This window comes from Schistocerca gregaria, chromosome 8, assembly GCF_023897955.1.
Source record: "Schistocerca gregaria isolate iqSchGreg1 chromosome 8, iqSchGreg1.2, whole genome shotgun sequence".
Taxonomy (NCBI): domain Eukaryota; kingdom Metazoa; phylum Arthropoda; class Insecta; order Orthoptera; family Acrididae; genus Schistocerca; species Schistocerca gregaria.
Genome location: NC_064927.1, coordinates 370,385,849 through 370,411,112, shown reverse-complemented (window position 1 = coordinate 370,411,112; position 25,264 = coordinate 370,385,849). Strand labels below are relative to the sequence as shown.

The following is a 25,264-nucleotide window of genomic DNA, read 5'->3' as shown; positions in this document are numbered from 1 at the left end:
AGAGGCGTTTCTTTCCAAGGCACCGAGTAATATGTCTTGGTCACTCGTACGATAGCCGATCGGGACGCGACACACCAAAATGCGTTTTATAGAACTTCATGTGTTCGAACAAAGCTTTGCTCTTGTTCCTTCTCTTTGTCGAATGGATGTAGTAGACGGTTGTCTTGCGTGAGACTGAAGCATTCAGCCTGCTGCATCACAGAATTTGGTGACAGCTTCCTTCATGTAGTCGCGTTCCATTTACGTTGCTCGAATTTAAGTATACTTCAAAGCTAATGAAGAACCATCTTCCTGTCTCGCGTTTTTATTTGTATGACTTTGAATTCTTTTGTGGTCCATTTGATTTCCAAGACCACGTGGAAGCCATTATCCGGATTTAGTTAACCCACCTGTGGATACAAGCAACTTATGATCCCTATGTCTCAATCGATTCAGCAGTTTTGTAGTGAAGATGCAACAGATAGAGTTACTTTAGTATTTAATAATATTGGTATGGATGGTAGTATGGGTTTTGGAACTAACTTGTGAGTCGATGTGCACTGAAGAGCCAAAGAAACTGGTGCACCTGTCTAATATCGCGTAGGGACCCCACGAGCATGCAGACGTGCCGCAACATGACGTGGAATCGACTCGACTAAAGTCTGAAGTGGTTCTGGAGGGAAATGACACCATGAGTTCTCCAGGGCTGTCCATAAATCCAAAAGAGCACGAAGGGGTGGACATTTCTTCTGAACAGCATGTTGCAAGGTATCCCAGACATGCTCAATAAGGTTCATGTCTGGGGAGTTCGGTGGCCAGCGGAAGTGCTTAAACTGAGAAGAGTGTTCCTGCAGCCACTGTGTAGCAATTCTAAACGTGTGGGGTGTCGCATTGTCCTGCTGGAAATTGCCCAAGTCCGTCGGAATGCATAATAGATATGAATGGATGCAGCTGATCAGAGAGGTTGCGTAAGTACATGTCACCTGTTCGTGTCGTATCTAGACGTATCTGGGGTCCCATACCGTTACAGAGCCTTCACGAGCTGGAACAGTCCCCCGCTGACATGCAGGGTCCATGGATTCATGAAGTTGTCTCCACACCCGTACACCTGCGTCTGATCGATCAATTTGAAACGAGACTCGTCCGAATAGGCAATATGTTTCTAGTCGTCAACAGTCCAGTGTCGGTATTGACGGACCCAGTCGAGGTGCAAGGCTTTGTGTCGTGCAGTCATCAGGGTTACACGTGTGGAACTTTGATGATGTTACGTTGAATGGTTCGGCCGCTGACACTTGTTAATGGCCCACCACTGAAATCTGCAGCGAAGGGTTGCACTTCGGTCACTTTGAACTGTTCTCTTTAGTCGTTGTTGGTCCCGTTCTTGCAAGATCTTCTTCCGGCCGCGGCGATGTCGGAGATTTGATGTTTTACCGGATTTTTGATATTCACGATGCACTCGTGAAATGGTCGTACGGGAAAGTCCGCACTTCATCGCAACCTCGGAGATGTTGTTTCCCATCGCTCGTGCGCCAACTAGAACACCGCGTTCAAACTCACTTAAATCTTGATAACCTGCCATTGCAGCAGCAGTAATCGATCTAACAACTGCGCCAGACACTTGTTGTCTTACACAGTCGTTGCCGACCGCAGCGCCGTATTCTGCCTGTTTACATATCTCTGTATTTGAATACACATGTTCAAAAATGGTTCAAATGGCTCTGAGCACATGGGACTTAACTTATGAGGTCATCAGTCCCCTAGAACTTAGAACTACTTAAACCTAACTAATCTAAGGACATCACACACATTCATGCCCGAGGCAGGATTCCAACTTGCGACCGAAGCGGTCGCGCGGTTCCAGACTGTAGCGCCTAGAACCGCTCGGCCACTTCGGCCGGCGAATACGCATGTCTACACCAGTTTCTTTGGCGCTTCAGAGTGTAAAACTGTGATGTTGAATGTACTGATACGACGTATTATACTCGCCCTAAAGGGGTAATTCATTCTGTATAATCAATTTGTTAATTAAAGTGCATTTCTAGTATTTGTGGCGTTCGCACTTTATCTTCTACCCTTTGTCTATGGTTCAGGTCATGTGCCCCTCACCTGCTCCTATGCATATTTAGAATTCCATCGTGAAAAGTTGTCTGATTTACTTTACACTCCGTGATCTTCACGGACCACAGGCTTAATTTTGTAGCGCTTTTGCTATTTTCTTTCTTATAATTTCACAGTATTACAGGTAAGGTCACGTGTTCAGTTCCTACGAGGCACAGAGTTAATGAAATAGTTCCACCGGAATTCACATTCTCCAGCATATCAGCTCATAGATTAGTCGGTTTTGTATGCACTATAGATTGGAAATGGCAAGGAAATTTGACCTGCACAAGCATAGTATTATAAGGTAATGGCAGAACTGCTGAAAGCACAACAAATAGGCTATTCTGAAAACACTCTGAAATATTTTACGTTTCAAACCTAAAATCTTTCATTGTGTTTTCAGAATAGCCCATTTGTTGCGCTTGCAGGAGTTCTGCCACATCAAGAATATTATTGTTTAACTCAGACTGCTTTCCCATCGGTCCAGATATAATGACTTTGGGGTAAATTCCATCTCTAACCGTATTCGGGAAGTCTCATGAGCATCCGGCTTTAAATTTTCAGCATATGGTGGGCTTTCAATGTGAGTGGAAAAGCTAGGAAACCAATGAAAGGAAGACTAAGATTCAAGACCCCGTCGACAAAGCGCAAGCTGGAATTGAAAGCGCAGGGTCTGCAGCGCCCTCTTCAAAGGTACCTTGCGGCCACCGTTCCTCTGTTTCTAATCGGTTTATAGAATAAATACAAATCCTGAATCCGGATAGTCGGACTGGCAATGGAACCTGTTCCTCCTGAAGGTAAGTCCAGCTCCTCAACCACTGCTGCACAGCATCTGTCTTTGCAGTCACAATTAATTTAATGGAAATCCGGAAATTTTAGCTCTGAATATCCTGATAGTGGCATAAAAAATTTAAAAAAAAGAAATAAGTACTCTCGGCCTCAAAATATAAACCGTATACTGTTCATCCATTTAAAAGCTGATCATGTCTTAAACGGTCCTTATCCCTCATTTAAAACTAGTATCATGTTTTACGGTTTATAAAAACCGATCACAGGTTCATCACGATTAACTTGTGCACAGACGACAGTGCACCTAAAAATTTAAAAAAGTCTGGTACGTAGCTCAATATTTTAACTCCCATACAAACGGCAATCAGAACTGTCTTTGTATTTGTTTGCTTGTTAAGGTATATTTGACTACGATCCAACAGATGCTTCTTGACACAGTTCCATATGTCTCCAATATCTTTCCAGTTAGTTTTTTACTTTATACCTTACTTTATTCGTGAAACACTTTGCCATGCAAAAAAACAATACAAATACAATGAAACTGACTACGCAAGACGCAAGTGGCGTTGCTGGGAACTAGTTATGTGATTGATGATAGCGCTAGCTTGTGTATGCTGCCTGACAATAGTCAGTCCTAACGCACCCAGAAGGGGAGGAAGAAATTAAATGAAACTTCACTGGTCGATTAAGAAAAGGAGAAAATGTTTACAAAGAACTTGGTAGCACACCCTCTGGTCTGGATGCATGCACTGATTCGACTGTAAAGTGCCCAAGTCGTCTATCTTGGATACTGGCACTGGCGAGTACTTGACATCTGATCTGGTACCGCACATGTTCTATCGGGAATACATCTGGGGATATTGTTGGCTGCGGAGGTTTCTCAACATCAGGCAAACAGTTCATAGAGATACGTGCCATGTGTGGAAGAGAGTTACCTGTTGAAAAATGGTGCAACGATGCTGTCGCATGAGAGCTTACACATGATGATGCAGGACGCCGGTGACATGCGGCTGTTTCATCAGAGCTCCCTCAGTCACTGTCACCCGTGACAGATGGCTCCCCACACCAGGACGACAGGACACGATGGTCATGAAGCATGGTACAGAAATGTGATCCGTCGCTGAACATGATGCGACGCCATTCAGCTGTAGTCCATGTTTCCCAATTACGGCACCTGTCCAAACGCATCCGCCTGCGTTGCGACATTAACGGCAGCATACACATGGGACAGTAATTCCCTAGTCTACATGCTGCTAGTATCCTACCAGTGGTGCGGGGTGACATAGAATGTTACTTGTTCTCAGACGGTCGGCAGTCACACGTGGTCGATTGGAACCTTGACGACCAGTACGCCTGCCCTCATGTTCCTGTGCAATCAATATGGACACAAGTCACATCCAAATGCCCCATAGATCTGGACGTGCCCATTAGATTATTCATTCCGTTTAATAGGTCCTGCAATTCTTTGCCACTGTTATTGAGGACAGAAATTCCCTCAGCTTACTTCATTTTTATGATGGCGAGTTGCTAATTCTAAATATTCATTTTTCCTTGCTGTGTGATTTGAGTTGGTAAATCGACTGTTATGATCAGTTCCAGAATCGTGAGTAATGTTGAGGTTCGAAGATCAAGGTGCGTAGCATTCGATAAGCTTCAATTAATGAAACAAAATGTTATTAGATACTACTACCTGCACATGCCATATGGAAGTCAAAAATATGTTTTAAAAGATCCGAGTACATATATCTGATCTGGTACCGCACATGTTCTATCGGGAATACATCTGGGGATACTGTTGGCTGCGGAGGTTTCTCAACATCAGGCAGCCAGTTCATATAGATACGTGCCATGTGTGGAAGAGAGTCACCTGTTGAAAAATGGCGCAACGATGCTGTCGCATGAGCGCACAGTTCATGAACACAGTTCATTACTGAAATGAACGTGCGATTTAAAATCGATCCAGCTTATGTGTGTTGGCACACGTAGGTACTAGGTTGATGTTTCTTCTGCGCTTGTGCAACGTATCTGAAGATTCCGACATAGCGAACCATCAAAATGGCGTCTACACATTCGCTACAAGCACCGTGCTGTCACTGAATTCTTGTTTGCGGAAAAAAGGAACATGGTGAAAATCCATAAACTTTTATCTGCAGTGTATGGTAGTGCTGCAGCTGGTAGGATGGTGATGGGTGTAGGTAAAGAGATTTAAAGCATCAGGAAGTGAAGTGTCATTCGAGTTCGCGACGTCCTATCACAGCCGTCGCAATTGACAACGTCAATTTCGTGCATATCGGCGCATCACAACTCCTTGATTGGCTCTACAGCTACTGCTGAGCAGTGATTGAGATGTTTGAATATTCAAAGGTGTGGTCAGGATGTGTTCCATGGATTCTCACAAAAATCCACAAGTTTCTAGACAGAGCCATTTCATAGGAACAGTTAGAGCAGTTTGCGGCCGTTGTAGAGGGATTTCTAGCACATATCACAGCAGGTGATGAAACCTAGGTGCATCACTTGTAGCCGGAAAGAAAAAGACAGTCACTGGAGCGTCACCAGGTGCAATCACCAAAAAAAGAAGAAATTCAAGGCTGACCCGTCTGTTAGCAGTCATAGTGACACAGTTTCGAGACAGTGATGGTCTCATTCTCACGCACGTTTTGCCAAAACAGGCATACGTGTGTCAAGGCTCAAGAACCGTTTCGGGCGTGTTCGGTATGACAAGATCCAAAAGAAATCTTGCTCCAACACATAAGTGCATGCTCAGTTAATAAGTCTCAAAATCTGGGAACATATTGCCAACTGAAGTTGGAAGTCACTGACTCATTTACCCTACAGCCCAGACCTAGCGCCCTATGTTTTCCGTCTGTAGGGGCTAGTTTAGAACTCTCTACACCATCCACACTTTCAAGAGGATGATGGTGTAATTCGTGCAGTGAAAACACGACTGCAGGCAGAGGACAACAGCTGTTACCAAAATGGAACTCATGCTCTTGCACAACGCTGAGGTAGAGCCGTAGAACGTGATGGAAACTATGTAGAAAAATAGTGCATTTCAAATAAATAAATTTTTATATTTGAACCTTTAAGTATAAATTTATTCTGAGAAATACATCTAGGTGCATTATTTATTGAACAACCGCGTATAAGAATGAAAATAAAAAGACAAAATTAATAAATACAAAATAAATAAAAACAACTATCCAAAAAACTTTTGAAGATGGGTGACCGATAAAGATCAAGTACGGAATCACCACGGGTTAATGTAGTGAGGGCGCACCTGAGAAGCAGCGCCCCATCAGCAGGCGGATCATCAGTTGCGGCGTCGCTGTCGGTGGAATTGGTGGCACCCCTGGAAACGAGCCCCACCTTGGCAGAGCTGTACATCAGACAACCGGCGGGGGCGGCGGGGGCCGCCGCACCCAGTAGGTTCATCTGCACGTCGAACACGTCATTGGGCAGCCCCGGCCGAGGCACCACGCAGTCCGCCTCGGGGATCGCCAGGCTCACTGAGGCCGGTCTGAAAGCAGACAACATCACTGCCAGTATCCATCACTAACGCTCATGACCTGATGCCAATTAGCCCATTATTATGGTCCATCCCGACACATGTGTGACCAAAGCTCCGATCTACACTACTGGCCATTAAAATTGCTACGCCAAGAGGAAATGCAGATGATAAACGGGTATTCATTGGACAAATATGTTATACTATAACTGACATGTGATTACATTTCCACTCAATTTGGGTGCATAGATCCTGAGAAAGCAATACCCAGAACAACCACCTCTGGCCGTAATAACGGCCTTGATACGCCTGGGCATGGAGTCAAACAGAGCTTGGAAGACGTGTGCAGGTACAGCTGCCCATGCAGCTTCAGCACGATACCACAGTTCATCCAGAGTAGTGACTGGTGTATTGTGACGAGTCAGTTCCTAGGCCACCATTGACCAGACGTTTTCAATTGGTGAGAGGTCTTGAGAATGTGCTGGCCAGGGCAGCAGTCGAACATTTTCTGTATCCAGAAAGGCCCGTACAGGACCTGCAACATGCGGTCGTGCACTATTCTGCTGAACTGTAGGGTTTTGCAGGGATCGAATGAATGGTAAAGCCACGGGTCGTAACACATCTGAAATGCACCGTCCACTGTTCAAAGTGCCGTCAATGCGAACAAGAGATGATCGAGACGTATAACCAATGGCACCCCATAACCATCACGCCGAGTGATACGCCAGTATGGCGATGACGAATACACGCTTCCAACGTGTGTTCACCGCGATGTCGCCACACACGGATGCGACCATCATGATGCTGTAAACAGAAAGTGGATTCATCCGAAAAAAAATGAAGTTTTGCCATTCGTGCACCCAGGTTCGTCGTTGAATACACAATCGCAGGCGCTCCTGTCTGTGCCGCAGCGTCAAGGGTAACGCAGCCATGGTCTCCGAGCTGATAGTCCAAGCTGCTGCAAACGTCGTCGAATTGTTCGTGAAGATGGTTGTTGTCTTGCAAACGTCCCCATCTGTTAACTCAGGGATCGAGATGTGGCTGCACGATCGGTTACAGCCATACGGATAAGATCACTGTCACCTCGACTGCTAGTGATACGAGGCCGTTGGGATCCAGCTCGGCGTTCCGTATTACCCTCCTGAACCCACCGATTCCATATTCTGCTAACAGTCATTGGATCTCGACCAACGCGAGTAGCAATGTCGCGATACGATAAACCGCAATCGCGATAGGCTACAATCTGACCTTTATCAAAGTAGGAAACGTGATGGTACGCATTTCTCCTCCTTACACGATGCGTCACAACAACGTTTCACCAGGCAACGCCGCTCAACTGCTGTTTGTGTATGAGAAATCAGTTGGAAACTTTCCTCATCTCAGCACGTTGTAGGCGACCACCGGCGCCAACCTTGTGTGAATGCTCTGGAAAGCTAATCATTTGCATATCACAGCATCTTCTTCCTGTCGGTTAAATTTCGCGTCTGTAGCACGTCGTCTTCGTGGTGTAGCAATTTTAATGGCCAGTAGCGTATTACGTTACTGACATGCCCAAACTACGTGCTGGTGGATGTTGGCATTAACAACGTTTTTATTATTCGTAAAAGGGTTGATCAAAAACGTGAAAACACTGTGAGAAATACGTGCTTGAACTTAAGTGCAGACGCTAGCCAAGCTTGCAAGTTGTGCTGTTGTATCTGACTACGAACAGTGCCTGTTCATTGTCGTCAGGATGTGGTAGGTGTTTATCGTGGTCAGAACAGTGTTTTGTGTAGTTGTGTGCGCTTTATGTCGGAGATAAGCGAATTCCATCGTGGTAAAATTGTTGGCGCTGGTATGGTAGCTGCTTTTAAGCCAAAGTAGCCGAATTGTTTGTTGTTTCAAGAGGCATCGTATCAAATATTTATAATGCACACAGGAAAAGCGGGAAAACGTCATCTGCTAAGTCGCAACATGGACGAACGTGGTGCTGAGTGGTTGTGACATACGGTCACTGAGGAGGATGGTGGCGGAAAAGAAGTGGGCGACAGCTGAAAAAGCGATCGCAGAACTGAATTTCGCTCCCGTGAATTCTGTCAGCAGCATAACAACACGAAAGGAGCTCCAGTAGCTGGAATTGCAGCGTGAGCTGGTATTCCAAAACCTCTCAAAGATGCAAACGACTTCAACAGGAAAATCTGGTCCCAAAGACGTAAAACATTGACTGTGGAGGAATAGAAGAATATCATTGGTCTGATGAGTATTGTTTCACACTGTTTCCAACTTCCAGGGGAGTTAACGTCCTTTCAAATTCTGAAGGTGGTAGAGGTAAAATACAGGGAGCGAAAAGCTATTTACAATTTGTACAGAAACCAGATGGCAGTTATAAGAGTCGAAGGTCACGAAAGGGAAGCAGTGGTTGGGAAGGGAGTGAGATAAGGTTGTAGCCTCTCCCCGATGTTATTCCATCTGTATACTGAGCAAGCAGTAAGGGAAACAAAAGAAAAATTCGGAGTAGATATTAAAATCCATGGAGAAGAAATAAAAACTTTGAGGTTCGCCGATGACATTGTAATTCTATCAGAGCCAGCAAAGGACTTGGAAGAGCAGTTGAACGGAATGGACAGTGTCTTGAAAGAAGTATGTAAGATGAACATCAACAAAAGCAAAATGAGGATAATAGAATGTAGTCGAATTAAGTGGGGTGATGCTGAGGAAATTAAATTAGGAAATAAGACACTTAAAGTATTAAAGGAGTTTTGCTATTTGGGGAGCAAAATAACTGATGATGGTCGAAGTAGAGAGGATATAAAATACAGACTGGTAATAGCAAGGAAAGCGTTTCTGAAGAAGAGAAATTTGTTAACATCGAGTATAGATTTAAGTCTCAGGAAGCCGTTTCTGAAAGTATTTGTATGGAGTGTTAGCATGTATGGAAGTGAAACATGGACGATAAATAGCTTAGACAAGAAGAGAATATAAGCTTTCGAAATGTGGTGCTACAGAAGAATGCTGAAGGGTTGATGGGTAGATCACATAACTAATGGGGAGGTATTGAATACAATTCGGGAGAAGAGGAGTTTGTGGCACTACTTGAGTAGAATAAGGGATCGGTTGGTAGGACATGTTCTGAGGCATCAAGGGATCACAAATTTAGCATTGGAGGGCAGCGTGGAGGGTAAAAATCGTAGAGGGATACCTAGAGATGAATACACTAAGCAGATTCAGAAGGATGTAGGTTGCAGTAAGTACTGGGAGATGAAGAAGCTTGCACAGGATAGAGTAGCATGGAGAGCTGCATCAAACCAGTCTCAGGACTGAATACCAGAACAACAACAACAAACCTCTACAATTGGAACAGCGATCCCCTAACGAAAGCGAGTTACCTGATAATCATATTAGCTGTCAAGCGTCTGTCCCGTTCCAATTGAAGTTATTGTGGTGAGCGGGAAAGGTCACAGAAAAAAATGTTCAAATGTGTGTGAAATCTTATGGGACTTAACTGCTAAGTTCATCAGTCCCTAAGCTTACACACTGCATAACCTAAATTATCCTAAAGACAAACACACACACCCATGCCCAAGGGAGGACTCGAACCTCCGCCGGGACCAGCCGCACAGTCCAAAGGTCACAGAACTAAACGTGTGTTAACTAGCACTTACAGAAGGCTGATGAAGCGGAAGCCATGTTCGGCTGCCATGGCCTGCAGCTGGCGGATATCTCCCTGGAAGAAACAGCCAAAGGTTCTGTGAATCCTGTCGTCTGCGCCGACCACCAACAGTGCGACCAGCATTCGGCGAGCGTTTTCGAGGGCCCCTGGGTAGCGGCCGTCGGCGCAGAACAGGCCGGGGTACTCGCCGAAGCGGAGCTCCACTCCGCTGTAACATCCACCGTGGAGTGGCAGGCACTGTAGCGCCATTGTCTAGCTCTCGTTCAGCTTTATATCTGCAGCGAAATATAAGGAGCAGTCAAATGGAAATGAGAAAACGGTATCCACATAACAGTCGCCTTTTATTTTACTCTTGAATTTTTATTCTCCGTTATCGCTTTATCGCTTAGCGATTCATCATCAGATGGTATATATTTATTGGATGTTTAGAGCATTGTGGGCTCGAGTAACTGTGACAGAATGTATAAAGGAAATATGTAAGCACTGAATGTGGTGAGAATTATTCACGTTATGAGATCGATTTAGTTTCATCACTTACAGTTATTAGTACCTGTTGCTTCTTTCTAGGTGCGCACATTGGTTTTGGAAAACATAAGGTATGTTTTGCAGTGACGTTAATGTTACGCCACCTCACAACTTCCATGTGCTTTACAAAACGTAAATAAACCAAAGAGCATGATTAAATTTATATTCTAAGAGGTTGTGTTATAGAAGAGAGTTTCTTTGTTCAGCACTTGACCTGCACATTGGCAACAGTATGTACATATCTGTTTACATTATATTAATTATTGCAAAAATATGTATTTACATTACAAAATTGACATTTCATATTTACAAAATATATTAAACAATGATTTTGTTTGATATTTCATCCAACATTTTAGTGCTGAAATTAAGTTTGGTATTTATCTTGATGTCTATCAAACATTAATCATTACTTATGGTATAAACATTAGAGCTGTGGATGAAGATTATTGTGTATTTACGCATGTGTGTGTGTGTGTGTGTGTGTGTGTGTGTGAGAGTGTGCGTGTGCGTGCGTATATGTATACTAGAAGAAGAAAATGAAATGTATGTGTGTGAGCGAGGTTTTTTCCTTAGGTTGATTTAGTTTTTAATGTTTAAAGATTCTTTAAAATTTTGAAATAACGTCTTGTTTGATGAATCAGTTTGTTCGTTTAAGACACTTTATTGCTACAGATGAAAATCTCTAGTTGTTGTAAGATCTCCATATTTATTCCTTTGTTTACAGATTGTAGAATATGTAGCTTTGTCTTGACGTCTGTAATTGAATGACAATTTTGTACTGGGTGGGATGCAAAACTTGATTTATTTAAATTTTCGAAACAGAGTGCGCCTATGTGCTCTTTATATCGAATTGCAAAGTTGCTTCCTGTTTGCCCTATGTAGTAATAGGAGCAACTGTCACAAGTTATTTTATGTGTACCATATTTCTGAAAAGGTCGATTGATTAAGTATTAAAACTATTCTGTTTTGTATTTTGTTGTTTGTGAGGAGAAGTATTTTGATTTGTGTACTTTACACAGGTCTGCAATTTGATGTGAGATGCTACCAAGGATAGACATTGGTATGTATTTAGTTTCTTCTGCTATTGAAGACTGCGTTGGTGATGCTGTTTGCATCTTTTAAACTGATTTGTTAACTGCGGGTAACTAAAAAGTGTTGTGGTGAATTGTTGCTTTTAAAATGTTTAGTTCTTTGAATTTTACATCAGGTTCGGCATGAATTTTGTTTACATTGTTGAGAGATGATCTAAAAAGTGTTAATTTGTTTTGATTCGGGTGGCATGTCTTATTTATAATGACACCTGGTGTGGTGGGTTTCCTGTAAATTTGGAATTTATGTTTGTTGTTGTGAAAGGTTATGTTTAGGTCAAGAAAATTATTTCCATGTTGCGTTCGGTGTGCAGTTGTAAAATGTACTTTGTCCTGTATATTTTTAAATTTCTCACCCAAGCTTTCTATTTCAGAGAGGGACCCATTATATAGTATCGAGGTGTCGTAAACATGTCGTTTGTAATAAATGATTTTGTTTCTTTCTATTTTGTTTGTTTTAATAAATTTTGTTTCTGGGTCATTAATATAGATGTTGACTAATAGGCCGTCTAAGATACTGCCCGTGACATATAGAAGGAAAAACGTAAGTGAAATGTTCGTTATTTCAAAAGTAATTGTCATAAATGTTAATTCATTTATCACGCTGAAAGACAAGACGGTCCCCTAGAACTTAGAACTACTTAAACCTTACTAACCTAAGGACATCACACACATCCATGCCCGAAGGCAGGATTCGAACCGTACAGTCGCGCGGATTCCAGACTGAAGCGCCTAGAACCGCTCGGCCGCCCCGGTCTGCCGGCAGAATGACACTGAGGTGACAAAAGTCGCGGAATACTTTCCAGTATCGTGTCGGATCTCATTTACCCCGGCGCAGCACAGCAGCTCAACGTAGCATGGGCTGGAAGCCCCACAGAAATATTGACCCATGCTGCCTGTACAAATGTCAATAATTGCGGAATGTTGCCGGTGCAGGGTTTGCGAACGAACTGACCACTCGATTGCGTCCCATAAATGTTCGATGGGACTCAAGTCGGGCGATATGGGTGGCCGAACCATTCATTCGAACTGTCCAGAATGATCATCAAACCAGTCGCGAATAATTGTAGCCCTGCGATGTGGTGCATTGTCATCCGTAAGAATTCCACTATTGTTTGGGAATATGAATAGCTGAAAATGGGCTCCAGGTATACGAACGTAACCACTTCTAGTCAATGGTCCGTTCAGTTGGACCAGAGGAGCCAGTCGATTCCATGTAAACACTGCCCACACCATTATGGAACGACCAACAGCTTAAACGGCGTCTTGTTGACAACTTGGGCCAATGGTTTTGTGGGGTCTGGGCCACATTCGAACCCTAGTGCTCACCAACTAAAATCGGTACTCATCTGACCATACCACGGTTATCCAGTCCTCTAGGGTCCCGCCGATATGGTCACGAGCCCAACAAAGTTGCTACAAGTCATGTCGTGCTGTTAGGAAAGGCACTCTGTCGCCTGCTGCCACAGCCCATTAACGCCATAATTTCGCCGCACTGTCCCAACGGATACGCTCGTCGTACGTCCCTCACTGGTTTCTGCGGTTATTTCACGCAGTATTACTTGTCTGTTGGCACTGACAACTCTATTCGTGGTGAGAGATAATGCCTCAAATTTGGAATTATGGGCGCACTCTTGACCCAGTGGATCTCTGAATATTGAATTCCCTAACGATTTGCGAAATGCAGTGTCCCGTCCCTCTAGCTCCAAGTACTATTCCACGTTCAACTTCTGTTAATTCACGTTATGTGGTCACAATCAAGTACGAAACGTTTTCACATGAATCACCTGAGTACAAACAACAGCTCCGCCAGTGCACTGCCCTTTTATACCTCGTGTACTCGCCAATACTGCCATCTGTATATGTACATATCGCTATCCCATGAGTTCTGTCTCCTCAATGTATTAACGGATCCAAACATTTAGGCACTGTATAATATGCACGTATTAAAGCCATTTTGAGGATATTGTTATCTCTTCGGTTACAGAGTTTTGTAACGAGTAAAATTGATTGTATTCTTGTAAAGAGTTACATAGCTTGTCGGTTGTTTAGCCTCATTTCATCGGTCGTGCACCCTCTTGTACCCTGAAGTGGAAGGATGCTTTTCTACCATATAACATTTGAAACACCTTTATTTAAATGAGTGTGGCTGTACTTAAACTGCTGAATGACTGAGACCCACAATATCCTAGCGCAACGCAATCTGACTGCTAAAAAAAAAAGAAAGATAACCTTACTACAGATAGTTAATTCAAAAGAATATCTCTGACCAAAAAGAAATCCTAACAATAACCTATACATTTCATTAAGCACTTACCTCGCAAAAATCTTCATTACGCGAACTACTGCAATACAGTGGGCGTCAATACTGCCAGATAAATAAACGATTCTAGCTACTAAAGCCACTAGCTACTAATAGGCATGTGGTTAGCAAAGGAAAGATTTTGTTGCAAACCAAATAATGTAAATTTTTTTACCTTAATAATGTAACTTCCAGTTCAGACACGAATATAAATCGTCATTGACATGTAGTACAAAGGTATATAATCACGAATAATATTCAATCTCCAAGTCGAAGATGTACAGATTGTTAGCCTACGGTAACACTGAAACGTCCCCTTAGAAAAATTAATGAATTACTGTGCTGATAAACCTCTTACATTATTTGATTTTCAAACAGCTGAGCAGAACTGAACGTACTCAGACATTTCGCTCTTTACCTATTCTGATCAATACTAAACTGACACACAATATTTTTAGCGCAACGCCATCTGACTTTCAATAATCCTTACAGAAGAATGGCCCTGACTAACATTATCCTATACGTTTCACAAATCACTTACCCCACAAAAATCTTCGTTACTCGAACTACTGCAATACAGCGAGCGCCACTACTGCTAGCTCATAATATACATCATTTCATGATATCCAATATTACAAATTTACTCTTTCTGATGGACACACGTCCAGATCGTCCGCTCTCAATATTCCGCCATCTCTCTCCCCACATCCACCACTGCTGGCGGCTCACCTCCAACTGCGCAACGCAACGTGCTGTTAACATCCAGCTGCCCAACACTACAATAGCAATACTGCAACAATGCAGACCAGCCACAGACTTCACACAGCGCAGTCAATAATTTTCATATAGAGCGCTACGTGGCGTTACCAACATAAAAACCTAAACAGCCTACTTACAACACTTCAGACCTCTATCCTCCATCAATGCTAGCTTCTCACATCTAACATCCATCACTGCTGGCTGTTCACGTCCAACTGCCCAACAGTACTTCCATCACTGCTGGCGACTAACTTCAACTTCCAAGTGCCCAACACTATTGGTGATTAACTTCCAACAACGAGTCCAACCAGCTACAGAGTCTCTTACAAAAAAAGCGCAGTCATAGATCCAATAGAAAGCGCTACACAGTGCTGCCAACACAGAAGGAGCCCACTTACACTCTGTATTCTTTTAACGTTTTAGCAAATTTCACTGTCTCGATAATGGAAATCTATTTCAAAATATGTTTAACTTGCAACTGTTGTTCGATAATACTGCTTCTTAATTTGATTTCGGGTGCTGATTAATGCTGTGTAGTTGAATTAAATGCAACAAATAGACTATTAAAAACAGTAGTGACAAATTTTCCTCGGTTGCAGCGCTTTTAAATTTGAATAGATTATTTGTCCTTGGCACATGACTATGTTGTACCTTGGAAAAGCTTTTCACACTTGGAAAAATACTAGTTTTCCAGAGTAATTTTTGCAATTTTTGAAAAAGACTGCAGCACACATCAGATGAACACTATCATTTAAAAATAGAATAAGAAAATATGTTAAACTTCTATTACAGGGCTGGCTAGAGGCGAAAGACTGAAATGTGTTCCAAGGTATAACTCTCTCCCCTATGTACAGGGTGTTTCAAAGTCTTTGCATCACATCTACATCTATATCGACACTCTGCAAATAATATCTAAGCGCCTCGCAAAGGGTTCATCGAACCACTATCACAATAATGTTCTATTATTCCACTCTCAAACAGATTGCGAAAAGAACGAACTCTCATATCTTTCCGTGCAAGCTCTGATTTCTCTTCTTTTATTATGATGTTCGTTTCTCCCTATGTATGCGGGAGTCAACAAAATAATTTAGCATGCGGAGAAGAGAGTTGGTGATTGAAATTTCGTGAGAACATCCCGCCGCAGCGAGAACCGCATTTATTTTAACGATGTCAACCTCATATCCTGTATCATAACCTTGACAGTTTCTCTCCTATTTCTCGACGACACAAAACGTGCTGTTCTTCTTTTAACTTTCTCGATGTACTCGGTTAATTCTGTCTGGTAAAGATCCTACCTCGCGCAGCAGTATACCAAAGGAGGATGGAAAAGCTTAATGCAGGTCTCTTCAGTAGTTCTGTTGCAACTTCCAAGTGCTCTGGGAATAAATTTCAGTCTTTGTTCGCCTTCCCCACTACATTTTCTATGTGCTCTTTCCAACTTAAGTTGTTCATAATTCTACTTCCTAGTTGTTTAGTTGAATTTACAGCCTTTAGATTTCACTGATTTATCGTCTAACCGGTGTTTAACGGATTCCTTTTAGCACTCATTTGGATGACCTCACACTTTCTGTTATTTAGGGTCAACTACCAATTTTCGCACTATACATATATCTTTTATAAATTGTGTTGCAGTTTGTTTGGCTCTTCTAATAACTGTACTAGACGATAAACGACAGCATCATCTGCAGACAACCTAAGACGAGTGCTCAGAATGTCTCCTAAATCGTTTATATAAATAAGGAACTTTTCGTCAGTTACTAAGAACTGTTGCCTCTCTGACAGGAAATCACGAATCCAGTCGCATAACTGAGACGATATTCCATAAGCACGTAATTTGATTACAAGCCACTTGTGAGGCCAAAAGCCTTCCGGAAATCTAGAAATGTGGAATCAATTTGAATCCCTTGTCAACAGCACTCAACACTTCGTATGAGTAAAGAGCTAGCTGTGTTTCACAAGAATAATGTTTTCTAAATATGTGTTGACAGTGTGTCAGCAGAACGTTCTCTTCGAGGTAATTAATAATGTTCGAACACAAAAGAATGTTCCAAAATACTGCTGAATGTGGACGTTAATGATATGGGTTATAATTTACTGGATTTCTCCTACTGCCTTTCTTGAATAGTGCTGTAACCTGTACAGCTTTCCAGTCTTTGGGTACGGATCTTTCGTCAATCGAGAGGTTGTATATAATTGTTAAGTATGGAGCTATTGCATCAACATGTTCTGAAAGGGACTTAACTGGCATACTGTTTGGACCGGAAGACTTGCTTTTGTTAAGCGATTTTAATTGCTTCACTACTTCGAGGATATCTACAAAGTTACTCATGTTGGCAGCTATGGTAGCAGTTCTTGATACTAACTGTGGAATATTTAGTCCGTATACTTTCGTGAAGGAATTTCAGAAGGCTTGATTAGTAACCTGCTTTGGCAGCACTGTCATCGGTAGTATTTCCATTGCTATAGAGCAGAGAAGGCATTGATTGTTTCTTGCGCTAGCATACTTTACATATGACCAGAATCTCTTCGGATTTCCTGCTAAGTTTCGAGACAAAGTTTCGTTACGGAAACTATTATAAGCATCTCGCATTGAAATCCGGGATAAAGATCGCCAGTCTCGGGGCTTTTGCGTTCGTTTAAATTTGGCAAGCTTTTTTCGCCATAGGAAACAACTTCTGTTAGAGACAAAACGTTCGCCAACGCTCGCCGGTCTTCTAGTATTCTCTGGCCGTGGGACGATGGGATACGGAAGTAGAAAGGTGTGGTAAAACCTACCCCAGTGATTTTCATCAAGAAAACCTTAAGAATGAATGTGTCTAAATGGAAAAAAGATATTTTAGAAGAGAAGCAGGAACTTTGGTTTTATTGGGACGCAGGTAACTGCATTACAGGCAACACACAGGGCACACTCAGATACCACAGAGTGCCTTCGCGTTTTGCAATAGATTCTGATGTTTCCTTATCAGTTTAATAAGGGAATATTCTATAATATTCGACATTATACAGGGTGAGGCAGCTAAGTCACAAACCGCTCGTATCTCCCCAACCGTAATAGATACAAAGATGCCGTTTGGACAGTGAATGTCAGGGATAGGGGCTACTTGAATACATCACGTTTCATATTTGTGCTTTTTTCATTACAGAGACATGAGGCCATCTTTGGTTTCTGTAAATGGAAGTCTACGTTAAATTGTAGCGTAACATGATGCGCTTAAAAAGACTGTTTAAAAATATGTATATCATAATATTTAGGCCAATAGTTTTTGAGACACAAATATGTTCTCGTATCGTGTTTGTCCTTCGAAGTGGCGTTGTCCAATGCGACCTTTCCTCATGTGTAGAGTACGTGGTAAACGTTGCGAGTCCGTCCTTTCACAAACGCGCCCCTGTACCCGACGATAGTAATACATACTGCGGATATTTTGCGCAAAAATTAACTGATGATATCGCGCAAATATTATTCAGTTATTTGAAAACTGTGATACCAAAGTAGTAGAGAACATGCGGATTTAAAATACTACAAGATGTTAATACATTTTAAGTAACAGAAATACAAATGTAACTGAAGAGGTCCTTATTCGTCACAAATATTTCGTACGTATTTGTTTTTTATTTGAAAATAATTACTATTGATCACAGTACTAAGAAAATACACACAAAGGTGCAAAATACACACTGTACTTGATACAAAACTTTACTGAAGCATGTGCTCAAAATTCTTCCCCTCTGACGCAATGCAAATTTGTAGTCGCCGTTAGAGTGATTTGTTAACGGTTGCGAGGGTGTCACGTGAGATATCAGCGCACGCTTCGATGATACGTTGCTTCATATCGTCTGGCTTAGTTGGTATTTGAGCATACGCTCTACGTTTGATTGCTTCCCACAGAAAAAAAAATCAAGAGTGGTCAAATCAGGAGACCGGGCTGGCCATTTCACTTCAGCACATCGCCCTATCCAAAAATCCGGGAACTTTTCATTTAACAGCTCTGTAGCCACACGGAAAGAGTGAGCAGGACAGCCGTCACGTTGGAACCTCATGCACTGACGCGTAGTTAGTGGTAGCTCTTCCAGCAAAATGGGCAGAACATTTCACAGGAACTGTGCATAGTTATTGCCATTTAGTATACTCGGAATGACGTACGGCCCAACAATGACATTTCCGACGATGCCGCACCACACGTTAACACTCCACGGTTGCTGATGCTGTACCTGTCGAAGCTAGTGAGGGTTCTCTATTAATCAGTAGTGCATATTATGCAAATTCACATTACCGTGGTTGGTGAAAGTCGCTTCATGAGTAAAAAGCACTCGTTGAAAAAACGTTGGATGATCTTGTAGGTGCTGCAGAGCAAACCGGCAAAATTCCTGGCGCCGTTCTAAATCCACACTGGAGAGTGCTTGATGTAATGAGAGATGAAACGGGTGAAATCTATGCCGGTGCAATATGTGTAGAACACTTCTCTGACTTATACCACATTCCGAGGAGACACGTCGCGACGAAACAGTAGGGTCGTTACGCCCCAACGCTAGAACGCACTCTTCATGTACCTCGCTAGTTGCAGTTTTCTGTCTTGACCTCTATATGGCGTTCCATCATCCCAATTCAAGTAGTTTCTTGCAAATACGTGCAAGAATCTGTCGCGTAGGACGCTCACGATCAGGATACAGCTCTCCTTATCGCTTTATTGCCCTAACAGCATTTCTTCTGCTTTCAACATACACTAGAAGCATATCTTTCTTCGTTGGTGTACATTTCTGCTCCAAGAAACTGTGACGGAAATGCGATGTCTCATTTCCCCAGCAGCACATTTATACCCTTCTCTCCAGCTACCTCGTGTGTCACCTTGTGACGTTATCGAGAAGCAGGAAAACAACGCCTTCCCGGTTAAGTTCCTCAGTGGTCAGCAGGAAAGGTCGTATTAGACAACGTCGTTTCGAAGGACAAACGCGATACGAGAACACATCTGTGTCTCAAAAACTATTGCCCTAAATATTATGATATACATATTTTTTAAACAGTCTTTTTAAGCCCATCATGTTACGCTAAAATTTAACATAGTGTTCCATTTAAAAAAGCCTAAGATTGCATCGTTTTTCTGCAATAAAAAATAGCACAAACATGAAACGCGATGTATTCAAGTAGCACATGTCCCTGCTATTCACTGTTCACTCTGTTACGGTTGGGGAGATAGAAGGGGTGTTATGACTTAGCTGTCTCACCCTGTATAAAAATAATTGCGATCTTTTTGAGGCTCTTTGTTCGATTGACTTTATCTACTAGACAGCATGTACTAGCTGCAGTGCGATATTTTGTACTTTCTCGTTTCAAGTTTTCTATTTCACGCTTCTGCTACTGAATACGAACATTGATGAAGTAAGAATGACGTTAGGGGCTTTCATAAAAAGTGACGATGATGAATCAATTTTTATCTGGTGTGGAGAACTATTGTAAACTTCCATCGCACTGTTTGTAGTGGAATTTTTGTAAGCTGATGTCCTTATTGACAGGACATGGTACTTTCGTTTTTGGCTCATACCATGTTTACGGATATTGAAATTTTTATTTATGCGTAGTACAGACAGAACAACATTACTAGCATATGGACGAGGGAGGAAATGTGCGTTTTAATACGGCTAAGGTATCCGTTTCGTGAACAGTGTGAACTGCGGGCCAGATACAAACGACGACTGTGGCTGTAGAGCGCTGCTGTCGCCTATACCACGTTGAGGCACGGCACACATACCGTACGCCCAGATCGCGTCGTCTCTCAACGTTCAGCAGCACACTGACGACGGGACGCTCAATGTTGATGTTCGACGCCATAAATGGCGTATTACGAGAATATCGGTGTCAAATTCGCTTTTTCAAATGGAACTAATAATGTCTGCTGCTACTAATCTTAGTTTTTTTTTAATGTTCAACGACGTTTAGCGGTTCAAAATCCTATTACAAGTTTCGGAGAAATTACAATATTTATAGTAAGGCCAAGAAGGGTTGATTCATCACTTAAGCACAGTAACAGTTCTTCTCGTGTTTCTGCCAGATCCTTGAAAGACAGGAGCAAGTCAGAAATTGAATGGATTTGTAAAGTAGCGACTAAGGTATAATGTTTGTAAAATAGAAAGTTCCCATTTTGCGTTTAACATCAATATACAGACAGGAGCCGGTACAACAGCGCACAGCGCAGATTCAGCAGCGTGACTGAGACAGTAGTACTTAAGGCCAGCGTTACGGTGAGTGAGTCAGCAACGCTTGCGAACCTTTCACGTCTCTTTATATTCAGCGGCCACGTAAGAAACCTACAGCTGTGATACACTGTCGCTCCTTCCGTGCGTGACGTGCGTTCGAAAACATTGGACGTGACTGGTATCAGAAACACCTGCCGCAAGTCATAAAGCAACACTGAAAAGTATAAAGAGAGGTACCAAGGGAAAGAAAAAAACTTTCAGCACTGAACTAGTAATAAAGCCGATAGCATTTATTAATAGTTGTGAATGTAGTAAGTAGAATCGAGTAGCATAAAAATGATTTGAATCTGCACACTATGCTCGTCTGAAATCTACAGTATACTTTGGGACATCTGTCGGAACATTTGGAAATAAGCTGTTGCTTATGGAGATGGCAAATTACAAAGAGTTAAAGTGACATCGACACTACCTCATTAACAGTATAATATATACACAACGTGATCAAAAGTATCCGAACACTCCCCAAAACATACGTGTTTTTCATATTGGATGCATTGTGCTGCCACCTACAGTCAGGTACTCCATATCAGCGACTTTGGTAGTGATTAGACATCGTGACAGAGCAGAATGGGGCGCTCCCAAGAACTCACGGACTTGGAACGTGGTCAGGTGATTGGGTGTCACTTGTGTCATTCGTCTGTACGTGAGATTTCCACTCTCCCACACTTCGGAACATCCCTAAGTCCACTGTTTCGATGTGATATTGTACTGGAAATGTGAAGGGACGCGTACAGCACAAAAACATAAAGGCCGACCTCGTCTATTGACTGACACAGACCGCAGACTTTTGTAATAGGCAGACATCCATCCAGACCATCATACAGGAATTCCAAACTGCGTCAGGAGCCTCTACAAATACTATGACAGTTAGCCTGGAGGTGAGGAAACTTATATTTCATGGCCGAGCGACTGCTCATAATCCACACATCACGCCGGTAAATGCCAAACGACGCCTCGCTTGGTGTAAGGAGCGTAAACATTAGACGACTGAAAATGGAAAAACGTGGGGTGGAGTGACGAGTCACGGTACACAATGTGGCGATCCGATGGCAGGGTGTGGGCATGGCGAACGCCCGGTGAACGTCATCTCCCAGCGTGCGTAGTGTCAATAGTAAAATGCGGAGGCGGCTGTGTTAAGGTGTTGTCGTATTTTTCGTGAAGGAGGCTTGCACCCCTTGTTGCTTTGTGTAGCACTATCACAGCACAGGCCTACATTGATATTTTAAGCACCTTATTCCTTCCCACTGTCGAAGAGCAATTCGAGAATAGCGATTTCTTCTTTCAACACGATCGAGCACCTGTTGATAATGCACGACAATAACATCCCTGTAATGGACTGATCTGAATCCTATAGAGCAGCTTTGGGATGTTTTGGAACAGCGTACTAGGTCTCACCGACCGGCATCGCTACCTTTCCTCAGTGCAGCACTCCGTGAGGAATGGGCTGCCATTTCCCACGTAACCTTCCAGCACCTGAGTGAAAGTATGCCTGCGAGAGTCAAAGCTTCCAGCACCTGATTGATCGTATGCCTGCGAGAGTGAAAGCTGTCATCAAGACTAAGGGTGGGCCATCACCATATACAATTCCAGCGTTACCGATGGAGGGCGACACGAACTTGTATATCATTTTCAGCCAAGTGTCTGATAACCTTCGATCACATAGTGTATTTGTACGAAACTCTGGGAGTTATAAATCTGGAAGGTGCCTCAAACCTTCGGGTCACAACACAAGGCAGATGCTCAAGGATAAATAAATCTGAAATGAGAAACAAAAGGGATGAACAAACAAAATATGTTATTTCACATCGCAATCATAAATTACACTACTGGCCATTAAAACTGCTACACCACGAAGACGACGTGCTACAGACGCGAAATTTAACCGGCAGGAAGAAGATGCTGTGATATGCAAATGATTAGCTTTTCAGAGCATTCACACAAGGTTGGCGCCGGTGGTGACACCTACAACGTGCTGACATGAGGAAACTTTCCAACCGATTTCTCATAAACAAACAGCAGTTGACCGGCGTTGCCTGGTGAAACATTGCTGTGATGCCTCGTGTAAGGAGGAGAAATGTGTACTATCACGTTTCCGACTTTGATAAAGATCGGTTTGTAGCCTATCGCGATTGTAGTTTATCGTATCGCGACATTGCTGCTCGCGTTGGTCGAGATCCAATGACTGTTAGCAGAATATGGAATCGGTGGGTTCAGGAGGGTAATACGGAACGCCGTGCTGGATCCCAACGGCCTCGTATCACTAGCAGTCGAGGTGACAGTGATCTTATCCGTATGGCTGTCACAGATCGTGCAGCCACATCTCGATCCCTGAGTTAACAGGTGGGGACGTTTGCAAGACAACAACCATCTTCACGAACAATTCGACGACGTTTGCAGCAGCTTGGACTATCAGCTCGGAGACCATGGCTGCGTTGCCCTTGACGCTGCGGCACAGACAGGAGCGCCTGCGATGGTATATTCAACGACGAACCTGGGTGCACGAATGGCAAAACGTCATTTTTTCGGATGAATCCAGGTTCTGTTTACAGCATCATGATCATGATGGTCGTATCCGTGTTCGGCGGCGTCGTGGTGAACGCACATTGGAAGCGTGTATTCGTCGCCATACTGGCGTATCACCAGGCGTGATGGTATGGGGTGCCATTGGTTACACGTCTCGGTCACTTGTTCGCGTTGACTTCACTTTGAACAGTGGACGTCTCATTACAGATGTGTTACGACCCGTGGCTCCACCCTTCATTCGATCTCTGCGAAACCCTACATTTCAGCAGGATAATGCACGCCCGCATGTTGCAGGTCCTGTACGGGCCTTTCTGGATACAGAAAATGTTCGACTGCTGCCCTGGCCAGCACATTCTCCAGATCTCTCACCAATTGAAAACGTCGCTTCAATGGTGGCCGAGCAACTGGCTCGTCACAATACGCCAGTCACTACTCTTGATGAACTGTGGTATAGTGTTAAAGCTGCATGGACAACTGTACCTGTACACGCCATCGAAGCTCTGTTTGACTCAATGCCTAGGCGTATCAAGGCCGTTATTACGGCCAGTGGTGGTTGTTCTGGGTACTGATTTCTCAGGGTCTATGCACCCAAATTGAGTGAAAATGTAATCACATGTCAGTTCCAGTATAATATATTTGTCCAATGAATACCCGTTTATCATCTGCATTTCTTCTTGGTGTAGCAATTTTAATGGCCAGTAGTGTAAAAAAGCACTGAGCGACAGTCGCAAACAGTTGGCGCCCGATTTGGCAGCCAAAACTTGCTGGCAGTTGGATCTGGATGGGTTAGGATCAATGAAGGGGCCTACTGATGATCGACGTGATGCCTACACACCGCAGAGAGAGGAAACTGGAAGCCCAGAGTTTGTTACGGGATTGTGTTGTGCCAGCCGTGGTCATTAGTCCGTAGCCTCTGACAGAGTCGTCATAGGAGGGTATCCTAACGCCGTTGCCTGCTCGCACTAGGCGGATGAGCGCCCTTTGCGTGTTATGGTTGGCTACGGAGAATCAGACATTTGCCAAATAAGTGTCAGCCGGACATAACTGAACCATCGACCGTGGATGGTTTCCCTCGCGTAAGTGGAACTTTGTCACCTGTGTGAACTCCGCAACTTCAAACAACAATGTTCATGAAACCACATGAGGGGCACCAGGACAGCCATTCAAATTATATACATATGTATATATATATATCCGTGTGTGTGTGTGTGTGTGTGTGTGTGTGTGTGTGTGTGTGTGTGTGTGTGTGGTGCGTAAACGTACCACATCTTCTCCTAAGTCACTGGACGGCTTTCAACCAAACCTTACTGTCAGGCGACAATCGCTGCCTATCAGAGGGGTGCCGATGGGGAGGTGAAAAAGAAGTGTATCCCGCCACAAGCGAATTCCCAAACTTTGTTGATTCAGATTGAGAAAACTTAGCGACTTGCAGCGAACTTTACACATAATTTCAAACCTTTATGAATTTTTTTCTCCCAGACAACCCCTAAAAATTGATGAAAGGAAAAATGTTTATCACTTACTACTTTTCCACTGTTCATGTAGTAAACGTACAGCGTGAGGCAAGACGTCATAATTTATGACTTCTTTACTATTAATTGCGTTCGCGACACATTTTACAGACAGTGTGCACATATACCACTAAATGTAGGTGCAAAACTATATCATTGTTCGTCCCATGGTTCAGGAGAAATGACGTCATAAAGAATGAGATGCGTGATTAACGGCCACATCATGCATAACGTTTGAACTTATTACTTCGGAACAAACTACAATTCGCAGACTGTATCCTC

At 43.1% G+C, this 25,264-nt stretch overlaps 1 protein-coding gene across 1 annotated transcript in view; it reads right to left on the bottom strand.

The window, feature by feature from the left end:
• LOC126284836 (uncharacterized) overlaps window positions 1–25,264 on the bottom strand; it is a 69,769-nt gene that overhangs the window by 9,527 nt on the left and 34,978 nt on the right. Inside the window, exons 2-3 of the mRNA XM_049984056.1 lie at window positions 10,015–10,230; window positions 6,146–6,385 (exon numbers count right to left, since the gene is read on the bottom strand). Coding sequence (XP_049840013.1) covers window positions 6,146–6,385; window positions 10,015–10,230 — 456 coding nt within the window. The remainder of the gene's footprint in view (window positions 1–6,145; window positions 6,386–10,014; window positions 10,231–25,264) is intronic.